This window comes from Metarhizium brunneum, chromosome 1 (genome assembly GCF_013426205.1).
Source record: "Metarhizium brunneum chromosome 1, complete sequence".
NCBI classification, from domain to species: Eukaryota; Fungi; Ascomycota; class Sordariomycetes; order Hypocreales; family Clavicipitaceae; genus Metarhizium; species Metarhizium brunneum.
In genome coordinates this window covers 784,161-805,430 of record NC_089422.1, presented here as the reverse complement: position 1 = coordinate 805,430, position 21,270 = coordinate 784,161, and the positions used below count along the sequence as shown (strand labels likewise).

The following is a 21,270-nucleotide window of genomic DNA, read 5'->3' as shown; positions in this document are numbered from 1 at the left end:
ATGCTCGTCTACCTGGAATTCGGCCACAGCCATTTCACTCATCTCGTTTCTCGTTGCCCTCAAAGTTTATATTGTATGTATTCTACAGTCTAATCTTGTCCTGGTTTGTACGCCGTCCCCGTGTTTGGCGAAACTCGGCCCCATCCATTCCAGCAACTCCGTCTGACGTCTTGCAGAGATTGGACGCCGCCTCACGCCATTGTCGTCGGTTGCCGTTACGCCATACGCCGTGCCTGTTCAACCAGTTCGTGCCAAACTGTCAACTGGTCGGTACGTGGAAGCACATTGTGCAGTTCTCGGTTGGCCGCTAAAAACTGACACCACCAGACACAAGCTGCTGTTCAACTCCGCTCAAAGCAGCCACCAAAAACTGGAACCAGCCGTCACTCTTGCAACCCCCCCTTGCTGCCCTGGCCCGCCTTTAATCTGGGTCAAGCTCAACCAAAGACCTCAAGTGCTTTTCCTGTGCCTGTCACTGGATCTCAACCTAATCCAACGCCCACAAGTCGTAGCGGAGCGATCCACAACCACCATATCTGAACGTCTTGGCCCCCCGGCCTCTTTCTTCGCTCTACCGCAATCCAGCCGCTCGTTGTTCTTTTCCTCTGCCCGAGACGTTTCCAGCCATTGGCGAGGCCATACAGAGAGGGAGGCCTTGAGATTCCGGCCCGCGCAACGAGACTGAAGCATCGACTCGACATAGTTCTCAAGTACCTAGGTAGCGAAAGCTTGTCACCGCCTCATTTGTCGATTCTTCCCCCTCTCCCCGCCCGACTTCTCTCCGCTGTCGTTTCTCGCCTCTCGCCTCTCGTCTCTCGCTGCCCTCTCCTACAATGGGCGACTACGACCGCACTCAATCGCTGGACGCTGGCGTCGCAGATGGACCATCAAAATCCCAATTCAGACCTGCGCCTTCCCCCTCTGGATCCAAGGTTCCGCTGTACATGCAGAGCTCTGACGGCAAGCATGTGCTTGTGAGAAGAGTGCGGCGAAAGGAGGATGGCTCGTGGAAACATTTCGCCCGCTGGTTTGTTGAAAATCAGATCAGTACGTCTACTCTGCCCTCAATTGGAGCTGCTAGTCACCTACAAATTGCGGGGGAAAAAATTTCTCCCAATGCCTTGTTTGGCCTCAATTGCATTTGTGGGGATTGGTGGTCAAGTTATCATCATTGGATTGATTGAATTCAATCTCATGTTATCTTTTAACACCCCAGCAAGCTTTTGCTAACACATGTTTCTAGGCCTCTCCTTCAACCTCCTCGCACTCTTATTCCTCTGCCACAATTTTATTCCGAAAGCTCGAGCGCACACCCGCAAATATTTCCAACTCGCCTACTATAATGCCAAAACCGGCCAGTATGCTAGTGGGTTCGACGACGCTTATTTCATTACTTTCTGCATTGTCCTCTTTACTCTCCTGCGAGCTGGCTTCATGGAGTACATTTTGGCCCCGTTTGCCAGAATGCAAGGCGTGACGAAGAAGAAGGACCAGATTCGGTTTACAGAACAGGCCTGGTTGCTTGTTTATTACAGCGTGTTTTGGGCCATGGGCGTGGTGAGTTTGCCGTCTCGGACTGCCAGTACGCTTTGACATGCTAATGCCAGTTACTTTGTACAGTATATCTACTGCAAGTCGCCGTATTACCTCAATCTGCGTGAAATGTGGACCGACTGGCCAAACCGAGAAATGGACGGACTGATGAAGGGATATGTGTTGGCGCAGTGGGCTTTTTGGTTGCAGCAAATTATCGTCCTCAACATCGAGGAGCGTCGCAAGGATCACTGGCAAATGTTTAGCCACCACATTATCACCACGGTCCTCATCTCCTCCTGTTACTTCTACCATCATACTCGTGTTGGTAACGTCATTTTGGTCATCATGGATGTGGTGGACTTGTTCCTGCCGGTATGCTCCTCGCCCATTGAAGTGGCATACCGCTTCCAAATTTTGCTGACAAGATGTAGGCTGCCAAGTGTCTAAAGTATGCGGGGTACACAACTCTTTGCGACATCATGTTCGGCGTCTTCATGCTCTCATGGCTTATGGCCCGCCACTTTGTCTATGTCATGGTTTGTTGGTCAGTCTACGCCCATACTCCCGAGATTATGCCCTCGGGCTGTTTCCGCGGCAGCAACGACCACCTAATTGGACCCGAGGACCCGCCTGCCGGTCTTTCGTGGCTCATTGAGCCATTCCTCAGCTCTACCGGACGAGTTTGCTACAATGAAACTGTCAAGTGGTCATTCCTGACCCCCTTGCTCGCTCTGCAGGGCATCACCATCTTCTGGTTCACCATGATTGTCCGCGTAGCCATGAAGGTGCTTCGTGGTGACGGAGCAGAAGATTCTCGGAGTGATGACGAGGCTGTCGAAGACGAGGATGAATACGTCTATGAAGAGGCAGAGCCTCTCGAGGAGGAAGTCGACGCCGATGAGATCGATCTTCGAAGCTGGGAACGAAGAACTGGCGTTAAGCGACAGGCCAGCAGCTCCGGTGTCAGCCTCCCGGGGCATAGCGATCGTAAGGAATTACTGGGACGTATTGGCTGTGAGAAGCAAGTTGATTAAGGAGGTAGGGACAGCGGAGTTAAAGGCGTTGAGACTTACTTACTGCTCAAACCCATTTCTCCCAGACTCCAATGATTCGTTGAGGCTCAATCGGCCTCTTGCATTCAAATGTTGGGCGTGGTTCTATTTTTATGACACTGCTTCGTCTTGTTGGGTTAAGTGATGACGCCGACCCGGACCTGGAACGGGAACGGGGAACCGGACATTGCCATAGTTGATTGTTATTTTCGTTTCTAAAGGCTCGGAATGGGATATACATCGTGCGCAATGAATGTGCAGATGCAAGATGACGCATGAGAGCGGGAACTCCTAGACTTTGCATTAGCTGAAACAGCTCATTATGGATCATGAGTAGGGACCGGGCCGTGATGTGAAGGTGAGGTGAAGATGATGTGCGGTTAAGGATGCTTCACGTGTTCAAAACGCATCACGCGGAGCAGAAGCCTTGTTTGGTCTCAATTGAGCCGTGGGTTCACAGGGAAGAAATTGTTAAAAGCCAATCAATCATGGGAAACGTTATATCCAAGAATGCAATGCAATCCGCTCCTTTATACATGGCTTTCAAATCACGGGCAAACACGGCCATTTCCATCCAAGCTCGACGGGGCCCATTCTTCCAAAACCACGTCATTTCCCTTGCAGAATCTTGACCGCCATGTCCCTCAGCTTGAATTTCTGAATCTTGCCGCTCGCCGTCTTGGGATAGTCGTCGACCCAAAACACGTGTTTCGGGACCAAATGGCTCGACAGCTTGGACCGCACCCACTCCCTCACGGCATCCTTTTTCAGAACCCTGTCTCCCTCGCCGGCGTGCTGGCCATCGTCCCCTTTCCAGCCGCGATGGGGCACGATGAAGGCGGCCACGGTCTCGCCCAGCCTCTCGTCGGGCACACCCACGACGCTCACCTCCATGACGCCGTCCAGCTGGAAGAGGCAGTTCTCGACCTCGAGCGGGTGGATGTTCTCGCCGCCGCGGATAATGAGGTCCTTGATGCGGCCGGTGATGGTGACGAAGCCCTGCTCGTCCATCTGGGCCTCGTCGCCCGAGTACATCCAGGTGGTGAGGCCGGGGGAGCCGTCGAGGCGGGGCTCGGCGACGCGGACGTCTGCGGTGCGGGCGTCGTCGCCAAAGTAGCCCTTCATGACGAGGTAGCCGGCGGCGGCGAGCTCGCCGGGGGTGTTGAGGGGCGCGAGGCGGGCGCGGTCGCGGGGGTCGACGATCTTGACGGCGGTGTGGGGCATCGGGGTGCCGACCGAGGCGGTCCGGCGGTCCGGCGGGTCGGCCGGCGACGTCATGCAGCTGACGGGCGAGGTCTCGGTCATGCCGTAGCAGATGACGAGGTCGCGCAGCCCGAGGCGGCGGCGGATCGTCTTCATGAGGGCCTCGGGCACGGAGGAGCCGGCGACGATGCCCTTGCGCAGGTGGGCGGGCGGGCTGGCCACGGCGCCGGCATCGAGGGCCTCGAGCACCGCGACGAGCATGGTGCTCACGCCGTACAGGCCCGTGGCGTCGTGGTCGGCGCACATGCGCAGCGTGGCGACGGGGTCGAAGGCCGGGCTGGGGAACAGGATGGCGCTGCCCGTCGTCGCCGTCGCCATGTACCCCAGGATGCAGCCGAAGCAGTGGAACAGCGGGGGCGGCACGACGATGCGGTCCGCGGGCTCGAGGCCCATGCGGTGCGCGATGAAGATGCCGTTGTTGAGGATGGAGCGGTGGCTGAGCATGGCGGCCTTGGGCGTCGACGTGGTGCCCGACGTGAACTGGATGTTGATGGTGTCGGTGGCATCCAGCGGCGCCGAGGGGACGACGCTGCGGTCGGAGCCGTCGAGGAGCGCGCGGTACGGCGTCAGCGCGCGGCACTCGTCGAGCTTGAAGCGCACGTCCTGGTGGGACACGCGGTTGTCCACGACGACGATGCGCTTGAGGCTGGGCACGCCCTCGCTCTGGGGCGCGGACGCGCGCAGGTCGCCCGCGATGCTGGTCAGCAGCTCCTCGTTGCTGCGGCCCCGGCCGGGCTTGTAGGCCAGGTCGGTGACGGCGCCGATGATGAGCACCTCGGCGGCGAGGTGCTTGAGCGCGGCCTCCACCTGGGCCGCGTTGAAGGACGGGTTGAGCGGTACCAGGACCGCGCCCAGCTTGAAGCAGGCGTAGGTGAGGGCGGCGAACTCGGGCGTGTTGCCCTGCGATATGGCCACGCGGTCGCCCTTCTTGACGCCCAGGCTCGCGAGCGACGAGGCCAGCCGGTTAGAGAGCAGGTCCAGCATGTAGTATGTGAGGGTTGTCTCGAAGGCAGCCGGCGTGGGGGACCGCGTGATGACGGCCGCGCGGTCGCCATGGCGAGAGACGATCTGCGCAAAGTGCTCTGGGATTGTGCCCATGTACATCGGCGGCTGTGACGAATGTTAGCCATTGTGAGACGAGATGACCCGGTGGTTGACACTAGGGGCTGGCAGCAAGGAGGCCTCGCGTGTCTCATCCGCTCGTCGTACATTGACGAGACGCCATCGCGGCCAAGACCTGGAAAGCAACATCAAGCACAAATACACACCTCGCTCGGCCCAGTCCGGTAACTCAATCCCTCCGTCGACATCGCCCGCCGCGCACCGGCAGCGCCCCAGGCTCTCCCGCTCACCCGCCGTCCTCCCGCAACGCGCAGCAGCGTCCTCATCCTGCGGGACGATATACCCAGCCCGGGTCGCGTGCCAACGAAGCCCACCGCGATCCCGTGATGACGTAGTATACACAGCCGGCAAGCTCGATTGGCGCGTCCCGGCGCTCGACAAAACGCAAAAGAAAAGCGGCAATTCGCGAAAAGAGCGCGCTCTGCGGGCGGAACCTGCGCAGCAGCGAGATGTTGACGAGCAGAGAAGTCGTGAGGGCGGAGGAGGCGGTGTCTCATTCCCCTCACGCAGCCCGCGCCGTCATCCAGTCTGTTGGCTGGGGTTTGTCACCCTCGGCTTAGCAGGCGGCTACGATTTCCCCACATCCATTCATCTTCATGGTTTTCCTCGCTCCAACGGCTGTTTACCCCACACCGCGCTAGGCAAGGAATCCTCAAGTGGCTTGTTGCTGATTAGGCAATTTCGCGAGATGCTCATCTCTGGTACGGATTTATCGTCGGGCCTGAATGTAGTGTTTGAAGTCAGCGGATATCTGGCACTGTTTGTGTGTGAATGCCCTACGCCAATCATCTGCGACGAAATCGAGTATGCCACCCCGGAAAGAAGGGAAATCCATCAATCAAATCGTAGCCAAATCGCTACGTTGATGACCGAAGATGGGACGACGATGCTCCCAGTTGCTTTATGCCCACCGGCTACGTCTTGTTTGCGAGAGAACTAGTTGCAAAATAGGCTCGACGTCGACTGAGGATATTGTTGACATTTGAGCCCCCTCGAGATACACATGTACTACGGAGTACATATGTGGTGGATCCCGGCCCGGGAGGCGGGGCCGTTGCATGCGGCTCGAAAGAGATGTCAGCACGCTAATTGTTCGTGGAAAGGTCGCCTTGCACTGCAGTGTTTGCGTGCACAGATTGCAAAGTCACAGGCTCTAGACGGAGTGGGTGGGAGCTGTGCAAAACATGAACGGGGTAAGAGTTGCCCTCCATCTTCTTCCCTTCTAATTGTAGGTTCAGCTATCGTGTTGGCCGACATCGAACGGCATCATGTCATGTTAAACGCCAGGAAAAGAATTTATTAGGATCAAGACTTGTTGGGGCATAGGAACGTACTATTAATATGCTGTGAAAGGGGTTTAGGCCAATCAGACAACAACAGTTAAATAGTACATTTACTTCCTGCGAAATTACTAGATAATAAAAGTCCCTGTAATCCGGTCGAGTATAAATTACTACATTAGATTTTAATTGGTCTGCTAGGCCCGCTTTAGTACTATCGCGGTCACCTGTGTTATATAAGCAGCCATAGGGGGTGGGAGCCCCGCGAGCCATTCCGCATCTAAAGAGGTAGAACGCGGTACTGGGGTTTGGTGTCGGCAAAACTCAACTCCGTCCACGCTTTCGAAGCTGCGTCCAGACGAGTTGCTGCAATTGACCCCTTTCAGCTTTGCAGAGAGCAGCCAAATAATGGCCGGGTCATCTCATTTCAACAACAGCATAGTAGAGCGCTTGGTGCATTATGAACGGGATCAGTTTATTAGAAGCGTACGCAATCGCGAGACTGAACTTCTCCAACTCGCCTCAACTAGCTGCGACAAAGGTCCCGGTTCCTTCTTCCAGGCGCCAGCGGCCGGCGACTATTTTACCCAGGGAAGCTACAACCTCTGCTTCTTTATTCAGTTTTCAGACTTGCAAAGATGCGTTTTTCGAATTCCCTTGCGACCCTGTCTAGGGTATTGCCCGGGCCGCAAGATAAAAAGCGAGGTGGCTACAATGCGGTACGTACCGGTCCCTTTGAAGGTCGCTTTTTGCTGACAACAGTCAGCTGCCTCGAAGAAAGCACAACCATACCCGTTCCAAAAATTCTAGCTTATAGTGAGGATGTCAATTCAGACCCCCTATCGACATTCGTTATTCTGGATTACGTTGACGGCACGATGCTCTCTAGTACTCAGATGGAGAAGCTGGATTCGCAGGAAAGGGAGCAACTCTACACGTCATTGGCCGACATTTACATACAGCTCAGACGACTGGAATTTCCTTCCATTGGCAGACTTGAGCAGACGCAAACCTCGAATGGGTTCCAAGTCGGTCAAAAGGCAGCTACAATCGACATCAACATGCAACAATTGGAGGGCTTGGATCCGTTTGCCGTTCAGGATGCGTACTCTAACGACCGTGGTTGCATGCATTCGGCTACCGCTTACGCAAACATGTTACTAGACATTAGCTACAACGCATTTTTTAAAAGCCGAAACGCCGTCGAGGTGGGCATGGGCCGAGATGCCGTATATCATCACCACCTCTTTTACCAGCACGCCAAGCAATGGATAGACCCGGCTTTAGACAATGGCCCGTTTGTGCTGGTCCACGGCGATCTCCATCCATCGAATTTAATGGTCGACGACAAAATGCGTATTATTGGTGTGCTTGACTGGGAATGGAGCCGCGTTGTCCCAGTCCAGTTTTTCGTTCCGCTCCTCTGGATCAGCGGCAGGACTACAGTCGAATTAGCTGGACACAACACGTGGCAACTCTTTCTTATAACGTCGTTCAAGGAATTCCTCTCCGTGACTGAATCCCGGGAGCTATACATGTTTGGCAATACATTGCTTTCTCGTGAGTGGGCAGAACGGTCCACGCACGCAGAGCCGCTAGTTGCCAACGCTCTAGAAAACTGGACAGACATGGATTGGTTCGCTTACCGATACCTGAGCCGTGCAGACAAAGAGGCGGCGAAGGAATCCATCAAGACCTTTATAGATGAAGATCCGCTACGGAGGCTGGTTGCGGAGATGAAGGAGCGGGATGCAAGCGCCTATCACAAAGAGTTTGCCAAGGTGATGGATGCAGGGATCCCTCCGAAGAAACGACCTGTGTTGTTGATCTTTCTTGGACAGCTTTCCAGGGTCTTGCACGCTGGCCCAAATACCGCCATCATTGCATGTGTGGGTGTCCCGATCGTGTTGTCCCTCATATGGAGAAGACCGTGGTCTAGCCCCAGCCCTCAAGTGTTCTGATCTCTGTCTCTGTCTCAAGCTCCGTTTGCTCATCTGTCAGCTTCTCAATTGCCAGGTCGAGTGCATCTAATTCGTCTTGCAGCAGGAGCGACGACTCGTCAGCAATTTCCCGTCATTTGCCTTCTGCAATGTTGTGGTCGTGGCTAGCCCAGACTGGACGGCGCCGACGCACCCGTCGACCACCAGTCCCATCTTCCAGGCACCCTGTCCTGTCCACCGGGCTTTGCCTACCCTTGTATCAAATCTGGTCCAGTCTTGCCGCCCCTTCTCGTGGCGGTTGTCAAGTTGCGGCCTGTCCGTAGAGTGACGATGCAGCAACGTTTTCATCTTCAAAATCTCGGTTCACTGCTACCATGGCCCACGGCTCATTGTGGTCCCTCTACTATCAGCCGAGTATTATGCATGACGACTTCCATGTTCCTTCGACTCTCGTTGCAAACGGTTACTTAAAGGGACGATGACGAGAAGCAAATATCAAGTCGGACACTATCGCCGAATTATAAAAAGTAGGTTTAAACTTATTATATGAAGTATTTATATTATAAGTCGCTTATTTATATTCTAGCCTTGTTTTTATGAGATTATTTTTATTTCTATATTTATTATAGTATATTATATAAGCTAATAAGCTATATTTTAAAGTTAAGATTAGGATATTTAATCAAGGGCTACTTACTTGTATACTAAAAGGGATATAAATTATTTAAATATACAGGACTATTACCAGATAGTTTACTTGAGATAAGACTTGAACATTCTGCTCGACCAATTAGGCTTCACCAGCGACTTAACCGTCTCAGCTAAGCTGTCTTGACACATGTCTGAGGAAGACCGGCCCTTAACGTAATTCCTTGTATTCAATCTTGCTAGCCGTCTTCCTGATTATCGCCGCAATGGCATTCGGAATGTCTCACTGTTTGGTTCGTGCGCCGTGTTCTAGAAGTAGCTGTACCACAGCTTCATGACCCCCCTTCGAGGCAGCATCCAGCGGCGTCGTCGTCCCTGGATCACATAAATATGACTTGCAGACTTGATTTACATCCGCCCCGTTATCGATGAGTAGCTTGACCATTGCCCCATGACCAGCCTTGGAGGCAGCTATAAGTGGCGTTGTAGAGCCAGCAACCTCATTTACACACGCCCCCTCTCTAATCAACAGCTTGGCTATTGCCTCTTGACCATTACACGCAGCACCAAGAAGCGGCGACTTAACAAAAAAAGATGCACATGGACGACCTATGCGCGCCCCCTTGCTAATCAACAGCCTAACCAGGGATTCATGGCCATTGCTGGACGCCGCCGCAAGTGGCGAGCATGACGAAGGCTTGTCCCAAACGTCTGTCAGAAACTCTACATCTGCCCCCCTGCTGATCAATAGACTGGCTATTGCAACATGGCCATAGTGCAATGCTTTCACAAGCGCAAAACCTCCACAACGTTTCGTGTATGGATGTATGCCATTTTCAGTGAGAAGCGCAACCACACCGATATGGCCATTCTCGGCGGCTGGTGCGAGTGCATTGATGTCCTTATCCCAATCACCATCTAATGCGCCGTTCTCAATGAGAAATTTTGCCATTGCCTCGTAGCCATGGCGCGAGGCAATTGTCAGTGCTGTTTCTACTACTCCCATTTCACCTTCATAACAGATCGTATCGACTTTTGCGCCATTCTGGATGAGGAATCTTGCAAATATCTCATCATTTTCGGCTGAGGCATGCATGAGTGGGGTCACACGCATGGCTGAATTCCCGTTGGTGTACATGTAGCCCTTTTCGTTCACATCAGCGCCGGCTTTGATAAGAAGCTCTGCCACTGGAAAATGTCTTTTGGGTTGTGATCTAAAAAGCGGTCTTTGTCCCGCATTGTCACGCTCATTGACATCCGCCTGTGCGAGGAGAAGCAGCTTAACGAGACCAACTTTACCCTCCTGGGCGGCCCATGAGAGTGGTGTGCGACCGTGGTAATCTTTTTTATAGTTCACGCCCGCTGTGATGTCCTCTCCATCATAGATGGTCGAAGGTAAATTAAATAGAGCAGCTACGGCGTCTTTGTGACCGTTAGCCAAAGCGGCAAACAGCGGGTACTTGAGTCTTTCGCCGCGTATAAGAATATTCGGATGATTTTGAAGCCTCGTTCGGATGAGATTCGGGAATCCCCTCTGTGCAAGTATATAGAGAAGATCCACTTTTGGGCTAAGTCGGCGAATATTATATTTCTCATACATATTGTCAAGACTTGCCCATTGGGCAGTAGGAAACTTTTCCAGAAATACACCCTGACAAATGGAGTCCGCAGCGTTTTCAGCATGGTGGAGGACATTCTGAGTTACATAACGCAATAATGGAAGCCTCTTTGAGATATCGTCATTCTCAACGTCAGGGCTGTTAATATGTGCAGAGTTGATAGCGTGCTGGATGTATCTACAGCAATAGTGCTTCAGTTGATCATGTCTCATGTCCTTCCATTTAAATGGAAGATTAGGCCATAGTTTCCGAAGACCGTCGTCTTTGAGAAGGTAATCTCGCACTGATTCGTGTATAAATTGCACAATTGGTGGCGTGGATTGCGCAACCTGAGCAAGACCCTTTGTGGAACTGAGCACGTATTTTTCTCCTCGATCCTTGGTGTATTGTTTTGCTAACATTGGGTCCTTGAAATGCCAGCAGGCGTGATAGAATTCTTCCAATTCCAGTGGTCGTGGAGCCAGAAGAATCCACCCAAGAGACAGTTTTAAATCATCCACATTATCATTATCACGCTTTATTATACTTTCAAATAGGTCGCTCAATCCAGATGGTAGTTCTGATAGGCGGTTTGTGAAGGCTGGTCGGCCGTCTCTTTCTTCCTTATTTAGTATGTCCACAACAAGAACAACCCACAGGAACACACCTGCAGATTTCTTGAGAATTTGAAAAACCAGTTGTTCGTGTAAGGTAGGATTTTCAATCCGCAATTCGCTCCGAACGTAGTTCGCTATGTCTTGGGCATGACCGGATTGATAATCCAGCCTCAGCTCTACACCTCTTTGTATGTTGATATAGGGATAGTTACGGCTGGAGAAACAGATTCGAAGTGGAATGCTTTTCTGTGTTGCATGCTCCGCCAGTTCTTCGAAGTACCGAACCATATCCATGAGTTGCAATTCATGGCACTCATCCAAAGCATCGATGAAGCCGAAGAAGGCGCGGTTTCCCAGCTCCGATACTACGTCTTGGAGAAGATCTTTCAGAACTACTAAAGGGTAGCTGTCCAGATTCAGCAACTCTTCAAGGTCTCGACTGTCAAGTACTCTCTGCAGGTCATGAAAATGCTCTAGGAGTTGGACAAGCAGCGACCGATACATCCCCGAGGCTGACTTTTCCAGTGTCTCGCCTCTGGCGTTGAAGAAAAAAGAGGCAACTATCATCTTTCGGTCACGGCAAGCCTGCTGATATTCCCTTTGTGTCTGAAGCCATGCGAATTTCATCAACGTCGATTTGCCAGCACCTGGCTTACCACGGATCCATATGAAGCCCGGGTGTCTCGACAACAATGCTGGGTCAAGCCATTCTTGAAAGGAGGGGTGGTTCCAGAGCCATTGACCGGTCTTGTCATGATTTTTTTCGATTGCATGTTTGCGAAAAGACATGCTATTGAACCTGAGAGATGCTAACATAGCGTTTTGGCCCTCGCGAGGTATATGTTGAGCTATACAGAAGATGTGAGTAAAGTTGACCGCCAGCTGCGTCAGAGTTTTCGGCATGACTTACGAGAACGAGAAAGATTCGTAGTCGTCGACTGGAATTCAGTCATTGGTATCATCCCCAGAAACCCTTTTGCATAGGCGGCGGCAGCGACAGCCGCATGGTCCTGCCATTCCTTGGATTTATGTGAATCCGAGTAGTCGCAGATTCCTCGAATTACGAGACAATCTATGACGTCCACTATACCAGCGGCTTCCATCTCAAAGCATATGACGTCTAGCTCTTCCGCGATTTCGTCCCTCTTTCTACCGTATTTCATGACTTTGTTTCCGGAAGCGATCCCTCCATAATGGACTACCGTATTTGTCTTTCGCTGCCCTCTTATCATGAGTCGCGAAGAGTCACATCTATCACAGCTAGCCTCTGAACTTATATGTTCATAATTTGCCTGAAAGAGGCGATCTTCCAAATTCGGAGGACGGAACTTGCGGTGGTTTTCGTTTGCTAATTTCTCTTGCAGTATAGACGAGAATCGACTGTTGAGCGGTGTATATTTGTCCTCCGCTGCGAAATGCGACAAGGCAGTTCCAAGGGCGCGTGGTATAAGTTTGTAGACCTCTGTTCGCTCTTCTCCTTCCGGGTTCGTCTTCACTTTATCGTACTGCATTATCCTTGTTCCGACAACAACATCGCCCAACCGCACGTCGGCTTTGCTCGGCACTCCGCCGCCGATTCCTACCACCAAGCACATTCGGAGGGATGGGAACGACCTCTTCATGTTTGTCGCTTCAATTGCCGCATGATTTGTCCCGACTTGACTTATTGGAAGGCAAGCCATAACAACATTGTGATGCCATATGCTCCCCAGTGTGTAGGAGTTGGTATCGCCGTGAAGTGTCGGCAAGAGATCATGAACTTGGTCGAGCATGATCTTACTGGCCGCCAGTTCAAGAGGCAATGCACAAACCCATCCAATAGTGTAATCGTCGCGTGACATCATGGAGATGTCCGCCTCCGCGATGGTTGCTAGGCCACTTGGGCAAAGATAAAGTGTCTTTTGTCGTGAGGTGGTAGAGCTGATAATCACAATGGTTTACGATCTGTTTGTGAGAAGGAAAAGGAAGGGGGTAGAAAACGACGGGGTTTGCCTATAAATTCAAAATCCGACCTCCGCATCCGTTACTCCTCACGAGGAAGGAGCGCGATAGTTGGGAGCGGTTCTGGCAGCCACGCATGAGGGTGCGAGCATATCCTCGCATGATTTGCCGCCACAAACGACAACGCCGCATCGCAACGAGCTTCCTCCGTGTACATGTAGCACGACAGACGGTGGCTTTGGTGAAAGCTCCGTGTTGTGCTGTGATGGGCTGGACTGACCGCGGAGCCATTCCTGAGCCGCCCCGGTCTGCAGTGTCTCGCGAGGGACCGTTCTCGACACGCGGAAGTGGACGGTTTCTGCATCCATGCCCTAGGACTTGAGAGTTCGTGTCACATCATGTCAATGCGAGCACTTAATTTCCGTGGGGCGCGTTGCTTGACGCGGGGTGCCGGCAATATCAGGTTTCCAGGCCAACAGCCTGCTGTGCTCCGGCACAACTGGTCGATATGATAAGTGAGCGTCATTCTCTCCGTAGCATAGAAGGCACACGGACCGAGTAGTCTTTGAAGCCTCTGCCCTGCACGAGAATAATTGGTCCCACGACGCTTCCACAACAGCGACCCCAAAGTTGAAGCTTGATCACCCAAGCTGCGGCTCAAAAAGAGCGAGCCTCGTATCACTCCCAAGACAAGGCCCCCCATGTACGTTTTGAATCGTCAAGCAGACTCGTCGAGTCCATGCCATTCATCTACTCTAGCACAGGCAACAAAGTGGCCCGCATCCCCAGACTCCGTTCTATTCTGAACCCAGCATGCATAAAACGACGCTGTACCACAAATGATTCCGTCTAAAAGTACCATGAAAGAAAACAAAGAAGAAAAAGCAAATACACAGCCTTCGGCGCCGACGAACTTTTTATATACATCTTGTTTCCCCCCCCAAAACAAGAAATGCTCAAGTCCGAATAGATGCTTTAAAACCAGAAACTCCAAATTGTAGATATGGCGCCTTCTCTGTACCAAAGAAAACGGATGGGCAAATGAGCTGCCTCGGCAGGATCCAGTTCCACCATAGGCGATTTGGCGCCGCCTCTAGGAAGCCCCAATGTTGAATATATATAGATAAGAAGCGTAGGTTTGGTTTTGTAGGTTCAAGCCGCCGTACGCGTAGTATACAGTGAGACAATTTTAGGAGTACCGATAGGTGAAGGCGTATTCACGTGGGTACCTGTCTATGCGTCGTAGCGTCTAGGAGGCTCAGTGAGGATAATGCCACTCGGGCTGCTGGTCATTACGGCTTTTCAAGAATCTTGGTTTTGCTCGCCAATGTGTCTTTCGCTTTCGGGCTTCCAAGTGCCTATCGCCAAGTTAGCTCAAAGCCAGGGCAAAAAAGGGGGGGGACAAAGCTCATGCACGTCGCTACGTACCCTCAAAGTCATGCTTGACAAACGCCATTGGATCGTCGTAATCCTTGGAGCCCATCTGCTCCACGCCAGGTGAAAAGCTGGTGATGGGCAACACAATGACATCACCCACCCGCTTGCTCGTTTCCATACCCGTAAAATTGTGCCAGTCAATTTTGCCTTGGCTCTTTCTCATGTCAAAGAAGTGGCCGTCGTTGAGGTAGTCCATAATGGTATCCGTCCACACAGCAGGGCCAGTCAGATTAACCACGTTCTTGCCCTGGAACGAGGAAAGCTTGCCGTCCCGCTTCAATGCGAGTGTAGAGTTGGTGATTCGGGTAATGATGTCTCGAAGCACCGGATGGCCGGGCTTGCTCTGAATGGTCCACTGGCAGAACTGAATTCGGCGACTGTACCATTCTGCCCAGTCTGGGCGATCGGGATCGGCCTCAATACCAACGACCAGGCCAATAGTCTCGCGAGGAATGTGCGAGGGGACCCATTCTATAGCGCTCTTGATGGCATAGGTATCGATGTCGGAATAGATGCCGCCTCGCGCAAACAGAATCAGATAGCGGAAGAAGTCTGCCTTGAGAACAGGCAAGGGCAACGCATTGTAGGTCTCGAGGACTTCGGGAACGGCGGCGTAGAAGAGCTGAAGCAAGCTTTCAGCAACGCTGTCGGTTATGACTTCGTGTACGAATGTCGGGTGCTGGAGGGTCCAGGATGCCTCCTGCTCGCGGAAGGCGAAATTGCTGTCGGCCGGCGTTGTCTTCCAAGTTTGCCAGATGTAGTTGGGGAACTTGGTCTCGATGTCGTAGGGATACGCGTAGGCAAGCTTGTCGTACGTGGACATTCGCGACATGTCAATCATGGGCTTCTGCGGAACCGCTCGCATTGAGTCGTCGTGAGCATTGCCGGATGACGCAGCGTGCGCGCGGATGGCACTGCCTCTCGATTGCGCGGGCGAGCTGTGTGAGCGTAATGTGAGGAAAAAGATGAGAAATACGAGAACAGCCGCAGCCACAGCGCGGCGTGAATTGGCCATGCTGTCAATCGATAGCAACGTTGCAAGTGCTCGGTTTCTTTCGTTTTCTCCTTCTTCTTTGGTCTGTGAACCAAGATTGTCTGTCGGGACAGGGGTCGACGGACTGTTCCTGCAGTTTGGCAGAAAGGGGCTGGTAGACCTTGTCCTGCTTGGGAGCCGGGTGCGAGTCGAACTACGACCAACGAAAAAAAAAAAGAAAAGAAAAAAATTGACGTCAATCCCCTGGCTATAAAACCGAGCGGGCTCCTGATGGCAAAAAAAAAAGGAATATCAAGGGAAAAGGAAAGCTAGAGTACAAGGTGCATGGACAAGGCGGGTGCGGTTTGAATGGCGTCTCGCGGTCCTAGTGGGGGTTGAAGAAAATGGGAATCCGGTTGATTGTTGTTGGTCGGTCTATTCGCAGCGGAGTGGAGCGTTTGGGCTTCAGCGCAAGTGGGTTCTGCGAGCCAAGTTTTGCGGTCGAACTCTCCTCTCAGGAATGAATTGCTTGACTGGCGAACCGAAAGGGCCACAGTATCGAAAAAGTCGCACGGGCCCAAACTCCCGCGTGGTCCTATCCGTATGCCGAGATGAAAGGGTTGAACGACGGTGGACAGGACAGGCTATTGAAACAATACTGGTTTGCCTGTCTCGGGAGAGGCTGCCTGGCGAGATGTCGATGGTCAATGGCGCGGAGAGAGGCAGGTCGCAGCGCGGAGTCGTTTATACATAACACAGGAGGACGCGCATGCATACGCAGAGGCAGAGGCTGATGATGTACATATGCCTGCTTATGCCGAAGAGCCGGAAATTGAACTGGGGGCTCCGTGCCGTAGCATGGGTTGACGCGGATTGTGGCGTTGCAAGGTGACGACAGTGACGACACCAGCAACTGTCTGGTACTGCAGGTCTGAGATGGAGGCAACAGGTCCCGAGATGAGGGAGGTTGCAACGACGGCGGCAGAGGGGAGGAGGAGGAAGTAGAAGAAAAGGGCTGGCGCAGGTCAAAATAGGTGGTGCTGCACGGGCGTGCGCAGGACAAATATTGTGATTGTGATGGGCAACGAAGGGTTCCAAGTAGGAATGGATCACCAGGCACGAAGGGAGAGTTCGGACAGGATCAATTCCTTCGGTGCTGACTTGAATGTTGGGCAGGCGAGGAGGAAGCGGGCGGTCAGCCTATACATACATAATCGAGCTCGGAAAATAGCTGGAAATCGGATGGGCAAGTGGGCATTTCGAGATTCATGTCAGTGCAAACATTGACTCAAGCAGAGATGCCATTTTGTGGCCGGTCAAACCGGTCGATGGAGCGGTTGAGCAGCATCGAGACCGTGGGGCGACTCTGGTGGATACGGATGGCATGAATTGATGCACATGCATCGGACGCAGCACCAGAGTCAGCATCGGACTGATCGCAGCGCAGCCTGCCTGCACATGTCGATGTACATACTACTGGCATGTCAAGCACTAGTATAACACGACCGTGCCCGGCATTCCAGTCCAGTCGATGCGGCATAGACGCATAGAGTGCCAGCGCACTTGTGAACCCACCACGTGCATGTGCAGTCCCCGGGCAATTTTGCCGCACCGTCCATCCATCCATGCACAGCGCCATGTGCCCGCCGTCCATTGTCCATCCAGCGTCTTGAACCACGGGATCGTCTGTGACCATGTTTTTTCTGCCTTGTTTTCTTTTGTCTCCGTCACCGCACTCGGCCACGCAGACACTTGCTCATTGTCCAAATTCTGCTCATGACACGCCCGAGCCCCCAGTCGGCTCGGTAATAGCTTCTCGTTTGGCACATCGTACGGAGTACTTGTAGCCAAGCTCACCCGCATAAGTAGGAATGGCCGGGGCAAACATGCCGGGCGTGCATGGCATTGCATGGCGGCCTCAATTGTCTGTGCCAAGACGCCGCCCATCTTCAGCTTGCGCCGTTTCAGACCCATGCGAAAGCTCGAGTTGGCTGACTCGGAAAAGAGAGAAAGAGAGAAAGAAAGAAAGAAAAAAAGAAAGAAAAAGAGGAAAAAATATAATGCACACGTATATAATACGTAATGGAATTTATACTGAAGCTGACGACGAAATTGTCTGCCGCAAGCGTGGCCAATACCTGGGTTCCAATCATCATGGGCCCGGGCCCTCGTACCAGAACTTCTCATCGCCGCCTCTCTTATCGAGTACCTTTTCTTGTCTCCAATTTCCATAGTTATACATACACAACCGTGGCATACCTCGTCCTAGAGTTCTTTGCGTGTCATGACACGCTTCCCGAAGACGGACTGGCTTGGCGAATTATGTGAAATGCATGACCCGACACAAAGGTGCACGTCGAAATACTCCGTACATACACTATAAACCCCTGTTTAATTAACTACCCGTGACCTCACAGGGGGGTATACAGCCAATAGAGAGCTAAAAGGTGGGGGAAATAAATACCTAAGTTTTCAGGGAAAAAGTAACATAGCTGGTGTACCCTTACTAATCCCTGCTACGTCACTTAACAGCCACTCACAATTAGCAGCTGGATTGCCGATACAGCTAGGGGGCCCTGCTCTATTAACCTTGTTAGGTCACGGGTGGTTAATCAAACAGGGGTTATAGTGTAAGTCCTGTTTCTCCACCGCTAAGCCACTTGACCGGACGAATCTCGAAGCCGACTGGACGGCTCATATGAATAGAGATGACGTGTGTGGTGTTCGCAGCTGTGGAAGCTCCCGCTGCCGCAAGAACGCCACCGCGGCAATTTTGCCATTTGTTCACGATGCGTCGACGGCGCCCATCTGTATACCAGACTTGACATTATACATACGTGTGGACTGGAGCGCACTTCCTTCCGCCAGGGTTGCTTGCATGGCGCGCGGAATGCCATCCCAAGCATCGTGTTATACGTATCGACCCATGACGGCAGTGCCGGTGCAGCCATGATGCGCTGCGCCCTGCTCGGGCCGTTTCATGCTGGACATGGGCACTTTGCACAGGCGCTGGGGTTCTTGTGTCGGTGTGTGCTGGCAGATCTCATACTGGCCAGATACATACCCCGTTCACGGAATAAAGTTCAAATAGTTTACTGCGCAAATGGAAACCCGGAAAGACGCCATTTGGCCCATGTATGTTCCGTAATTAATGAGCCGTCAAAGCAATTGAGATGGAATCCAGTTGACCCCACTTTTTACACAAACACGTCTAGCAAGGTGCAGCAATTAACAATTAATCTAGCGGCATAAAGTCAACAATTAATCTAGCAGCATAAAGTTAACAATTAATCTAGCAGCATAAAGTCAAAGTCGGGGATAAAGGAGAAACGTTTTTGGTTACTAGGTACCTAGGTAGGTATGCAAGACGGCTCCCATTTAGTAATCGATCAATTAGCTAGTAATCGATCAATTAGCTAGTAATCGCAGAGATGCTTTGGTTTTAGCGGTGCAATTGCGTATTCGTCCCAAGTCCCCACAGCAAGCGCAAGGAGGTCCAGATGCCACATCTTTTCCAGATACCAGACTCCACCAGTGGACTTTTTCCGCGATACTTTCCAAGTTACCAAGTAAGTACCAGTAACATCTTTCGCAGGGAGGGTAGCTTGTTGTATACCTTGCCGCTCTTTATACATGGGATTTTTTTTAATCATTCAAGATTTTGAGTAACTTGAGTATTCTTTAATTTATCCTCTCTAATTGGTCGATATCCTTGGCCGTTACGAAAATGGCAACCTGCTATGTACCTATTCAGAGGGATTCATCTCATCCATGCTGACTCATGAACAGTACCGTCGACACAGCTCCACGCACGGCTAGCGCAAGCACATCATCCTTACCAATTGCGATGCAAAAAGTCTGGTGTCCGGTCTAATCAATTGACCGCATGCAATATCACATCACACTGCCGCACTCCAACATAGAGTGCAGTCCACGGAAATACTGCGCGTTATTCCTTGCCGCGCAGCAAGGCACATGAGTGTGTGTGCCACGAGTCACGACAATATGAATAGCCACCAAGTCCCGGAAGCAGATAGCCGCGACACAATGCGCACCGCGTCTTGGCGATCGTGATGCGCGATTCCGGGCCGCGAAAATGGGACGATGCGACGCGGGGAACGGATATTCTTTTGCGCCGCGACTGCGGAGTAATTCTAACAGCTCCATGGCTGGTATGTTGCAGTCGATCCTGTTATTATTAGCAGCGCGTTCATCGCCCTCAACCAGTAATCGTCGTGCGACCGGTTTGATGTACGTGTTTCGCAGCCGACTGCTTTGGAATGCTTGTTGCGATGGGAACCGACCATGTGGCCCACCGCAGTTGAGAAATCGTTACAAGTCAGCCTCGGCATGACACTCGTTTGCAAGCATGCCTAGGCAATGGCATTGCAGAGTAAGCCATGGACAAGCGACGAGTAAGCGAGGAAAGAAGTTCCATGGTTCACGGGCCGGCTGCTTATTATGCATAAATCTCGTTGGACGATAATTGGCTGGTTGTTTCTCAAAGAGGCTGCTGACGGGTGCAGCTTGCATTCAGCTTAAAACTTCAATGGCCCTGCTTTCTCATCTGACGGGAAAAGGCGCTTCGTCGAGAAACCCCGCCGCCAGACGGCAGATGTTTGACTAAACTTGATCCTTGAGTTGTCATATTGTCCGCTCGGAACCAATATTTGGGGATGCAGCCGCGGGACGTATTGGCCAGAAGTGAGGCTTCATCCTTGTCTTCCGGTATTCACAAAGGCGTAGATGACATCCGTTTGTCCAGACTTGGCGAGTTGGTCAAACGCCTGTTGTCGGGCTGTGAATACCAGCGCGGTCACGGGCCATTTGATGGCATTGACGACACTTGGCCGCCGCCCATCAGGCCCAAACTCTTGGCGATGGTTGGAAACGGTCCGGCGCCGGGCTCCAGTCGGCCCCCGCGGCTGGCGGCGCTCCGGTCCCCGCCTCGGGTCGTCCAGTTCGGGTCGTCGAGTGCGGGGTCAGAGGAGGAGGATGCTGCTTCTGGTAATTTTTTGAGAATTCAACGCTGGCATCTGTGCTGTATTCGTCACGATACGATACGGACGGCGTTGGGTCTCCTTGGCTGAAATATCTGACATGTCACGACATCTGATATAGAAGAGGATGTGCTCTGCAGTCTGCACATGTCCATCGAAGCACAGACTTGGCACTTCATGCAAGCTTCCAATAGCCAGACGCAGCATTTTCCTTGTCGCTGTCCAGCACCGCGAAGCGACGCCATCGAAGCCTGATCGGTGGCGTTTCCCAAAACGACCAGCAGAGTTACGCCGACGTGTCTGGGCTTGGTAATCCTCATCTCCAGATCGATACTTTTACGGTTCGTGGTGTATGCCAATGCCCAAACTAGGTAAAGACCGAGCAACAACACCACCCAACAAACGCCGTTTGACCTCGAGCACCGACCACAGATGATCCCGTGTGTGCCCAGTTCGACCACTCAGATACTGCATCTGGTCAAAATGAAGCACGACAGCTGGGTAGCCCATGCGTACTCGACGCGGAGCTGACGAACGGCTGAAGTCGTCAACGTCTTGGCGAGAAACAGCTTCCATCGCTCCTCATCGTCCAACTTCCCCGGCATGTATGTCTTTCTCTCCTTGGGGTCAAGTGCTTGAAATGCCCCACTCCGAGCTTACATGCCTGTACAAGTGTGCATGTCTGGCCCGACGTTTGTGTCTGGTGCTTCTCTTTTGACCGGATCAGTGATCGTACATAAAGGTGTGGTTCGCCCCCCGTACTACCACATACCCGGGCTGCTAGATTTAAGATACAGTCATCCTCTGCTTTCTTGGGATACCGGCGTGCATCTGACCAACCATACTCAAGAATACAAATCGCC

The 21,270-nt window shown here is 52.4% G+C and overlaps 5 protein-coding genes across 5 annotated transcripts; 2 read left to right on the top strand and 3 right to left on the bottom strand.

The window, feature by feature from the left end:
* Window positions 1-833: 833 nt before the first annotated feature.
* On the top strand, window positions 834-2,570 carry FUM18 (Sphingosine N-acyltransferase-like protein FUM18; the record flags this gene model as incomplete). The annotated part of the gene is made up of 4 exons (XM_014687349.1): window positions 834-1,047; window positions 1,244-1,557; window positions 1,621-1,908; window positions 1,968-2,570. 4 exons carry the CDS (start codon window positions 834-836, stop codon window positions 2,568-2,570), a joined length of 1,419 nt encoding a protein of 472 aa, XP_014542835.1.
* Window positions 2,571-3,197: 627 nt separating this feature from the next.
* G6M90_00g002440 (uncharacterized protein) lies at window positions 3,198-4,955 on the bottom strand (the record flags this gene model as incomplete). The annotated part of the gene is made up of 1 exon (XM_014687350.1): window positions 3,198-4,955. One exon carries the CDS (start codon window positions 4,953-4,955, stop codon window positions 3,198-3,200), a length of 1,758 nt encoding a protein of 585 aa, XP_014542836.1.
* A 1,706-nt stretch (window positions 4,956-6,661) lies between these two features.
* AIM9_0 (Altered inheritance of mitochondria protein 9) lies at window positions 6,662-8,214 on the top strand (the record flags this gene model as incomplete). Its single annotated transcript, XM_014687351.1, has 2 exons — window positions 6,662-6,972; window positions 7,020-8,214. 2 exons carry the CDS (start codon window positions 6,662-6,664, stop codon window positions 8,212-8,214), a joined length of 1,506 nt encoding a protein of 501 aa, XP_014542837.1.
* Window positions 8,215-9,124: 910 nt separating this feature from the next.
* On the bottom strand, window positions 9,125-12,897 carry ANKHD1_0 (Ankyrin repeat and KH domain-containing protein 1; the record flags this gene model as incomplete). The annotated part of the gene is made up of 2 exons (XM_014687352.1): window positions 9,125-11,904; window positions 11,967-12,897. The coding sequence occupies 2 exons, from the start codon at window positions 12,895-12,897 to the stop codon at window positions 9,125-9,127; spliced, it is 3,711 nt and encodes a 1,236-aa protein (XP_014542838.1).
* A 1,402-nt stretch (window positions 12,898-14,299) lies between these two features.
* Window positions 14,300-15,449, bottom strand: OCH1_0 (Initiation-specific alpha-1,6-mannosyltransferase; the record flags this gene model as incomplete). The annotated part of the gene is made up of 2 exons (XM_014687353.2): window positions 14,300-14,355; window positions 14,426-15,449. The coding sequence occupies 2 exons, from the start codon at window positions 15,447-15,449 to the stop codon at window positions 14,300-14,302; spliced, it is 1,080 nt and encodes a 359-aa protein (XP_014542839.2).
* Between the last annotated feature and the right edge of the window lie 5,821 nt (window positions 15,450-21,270).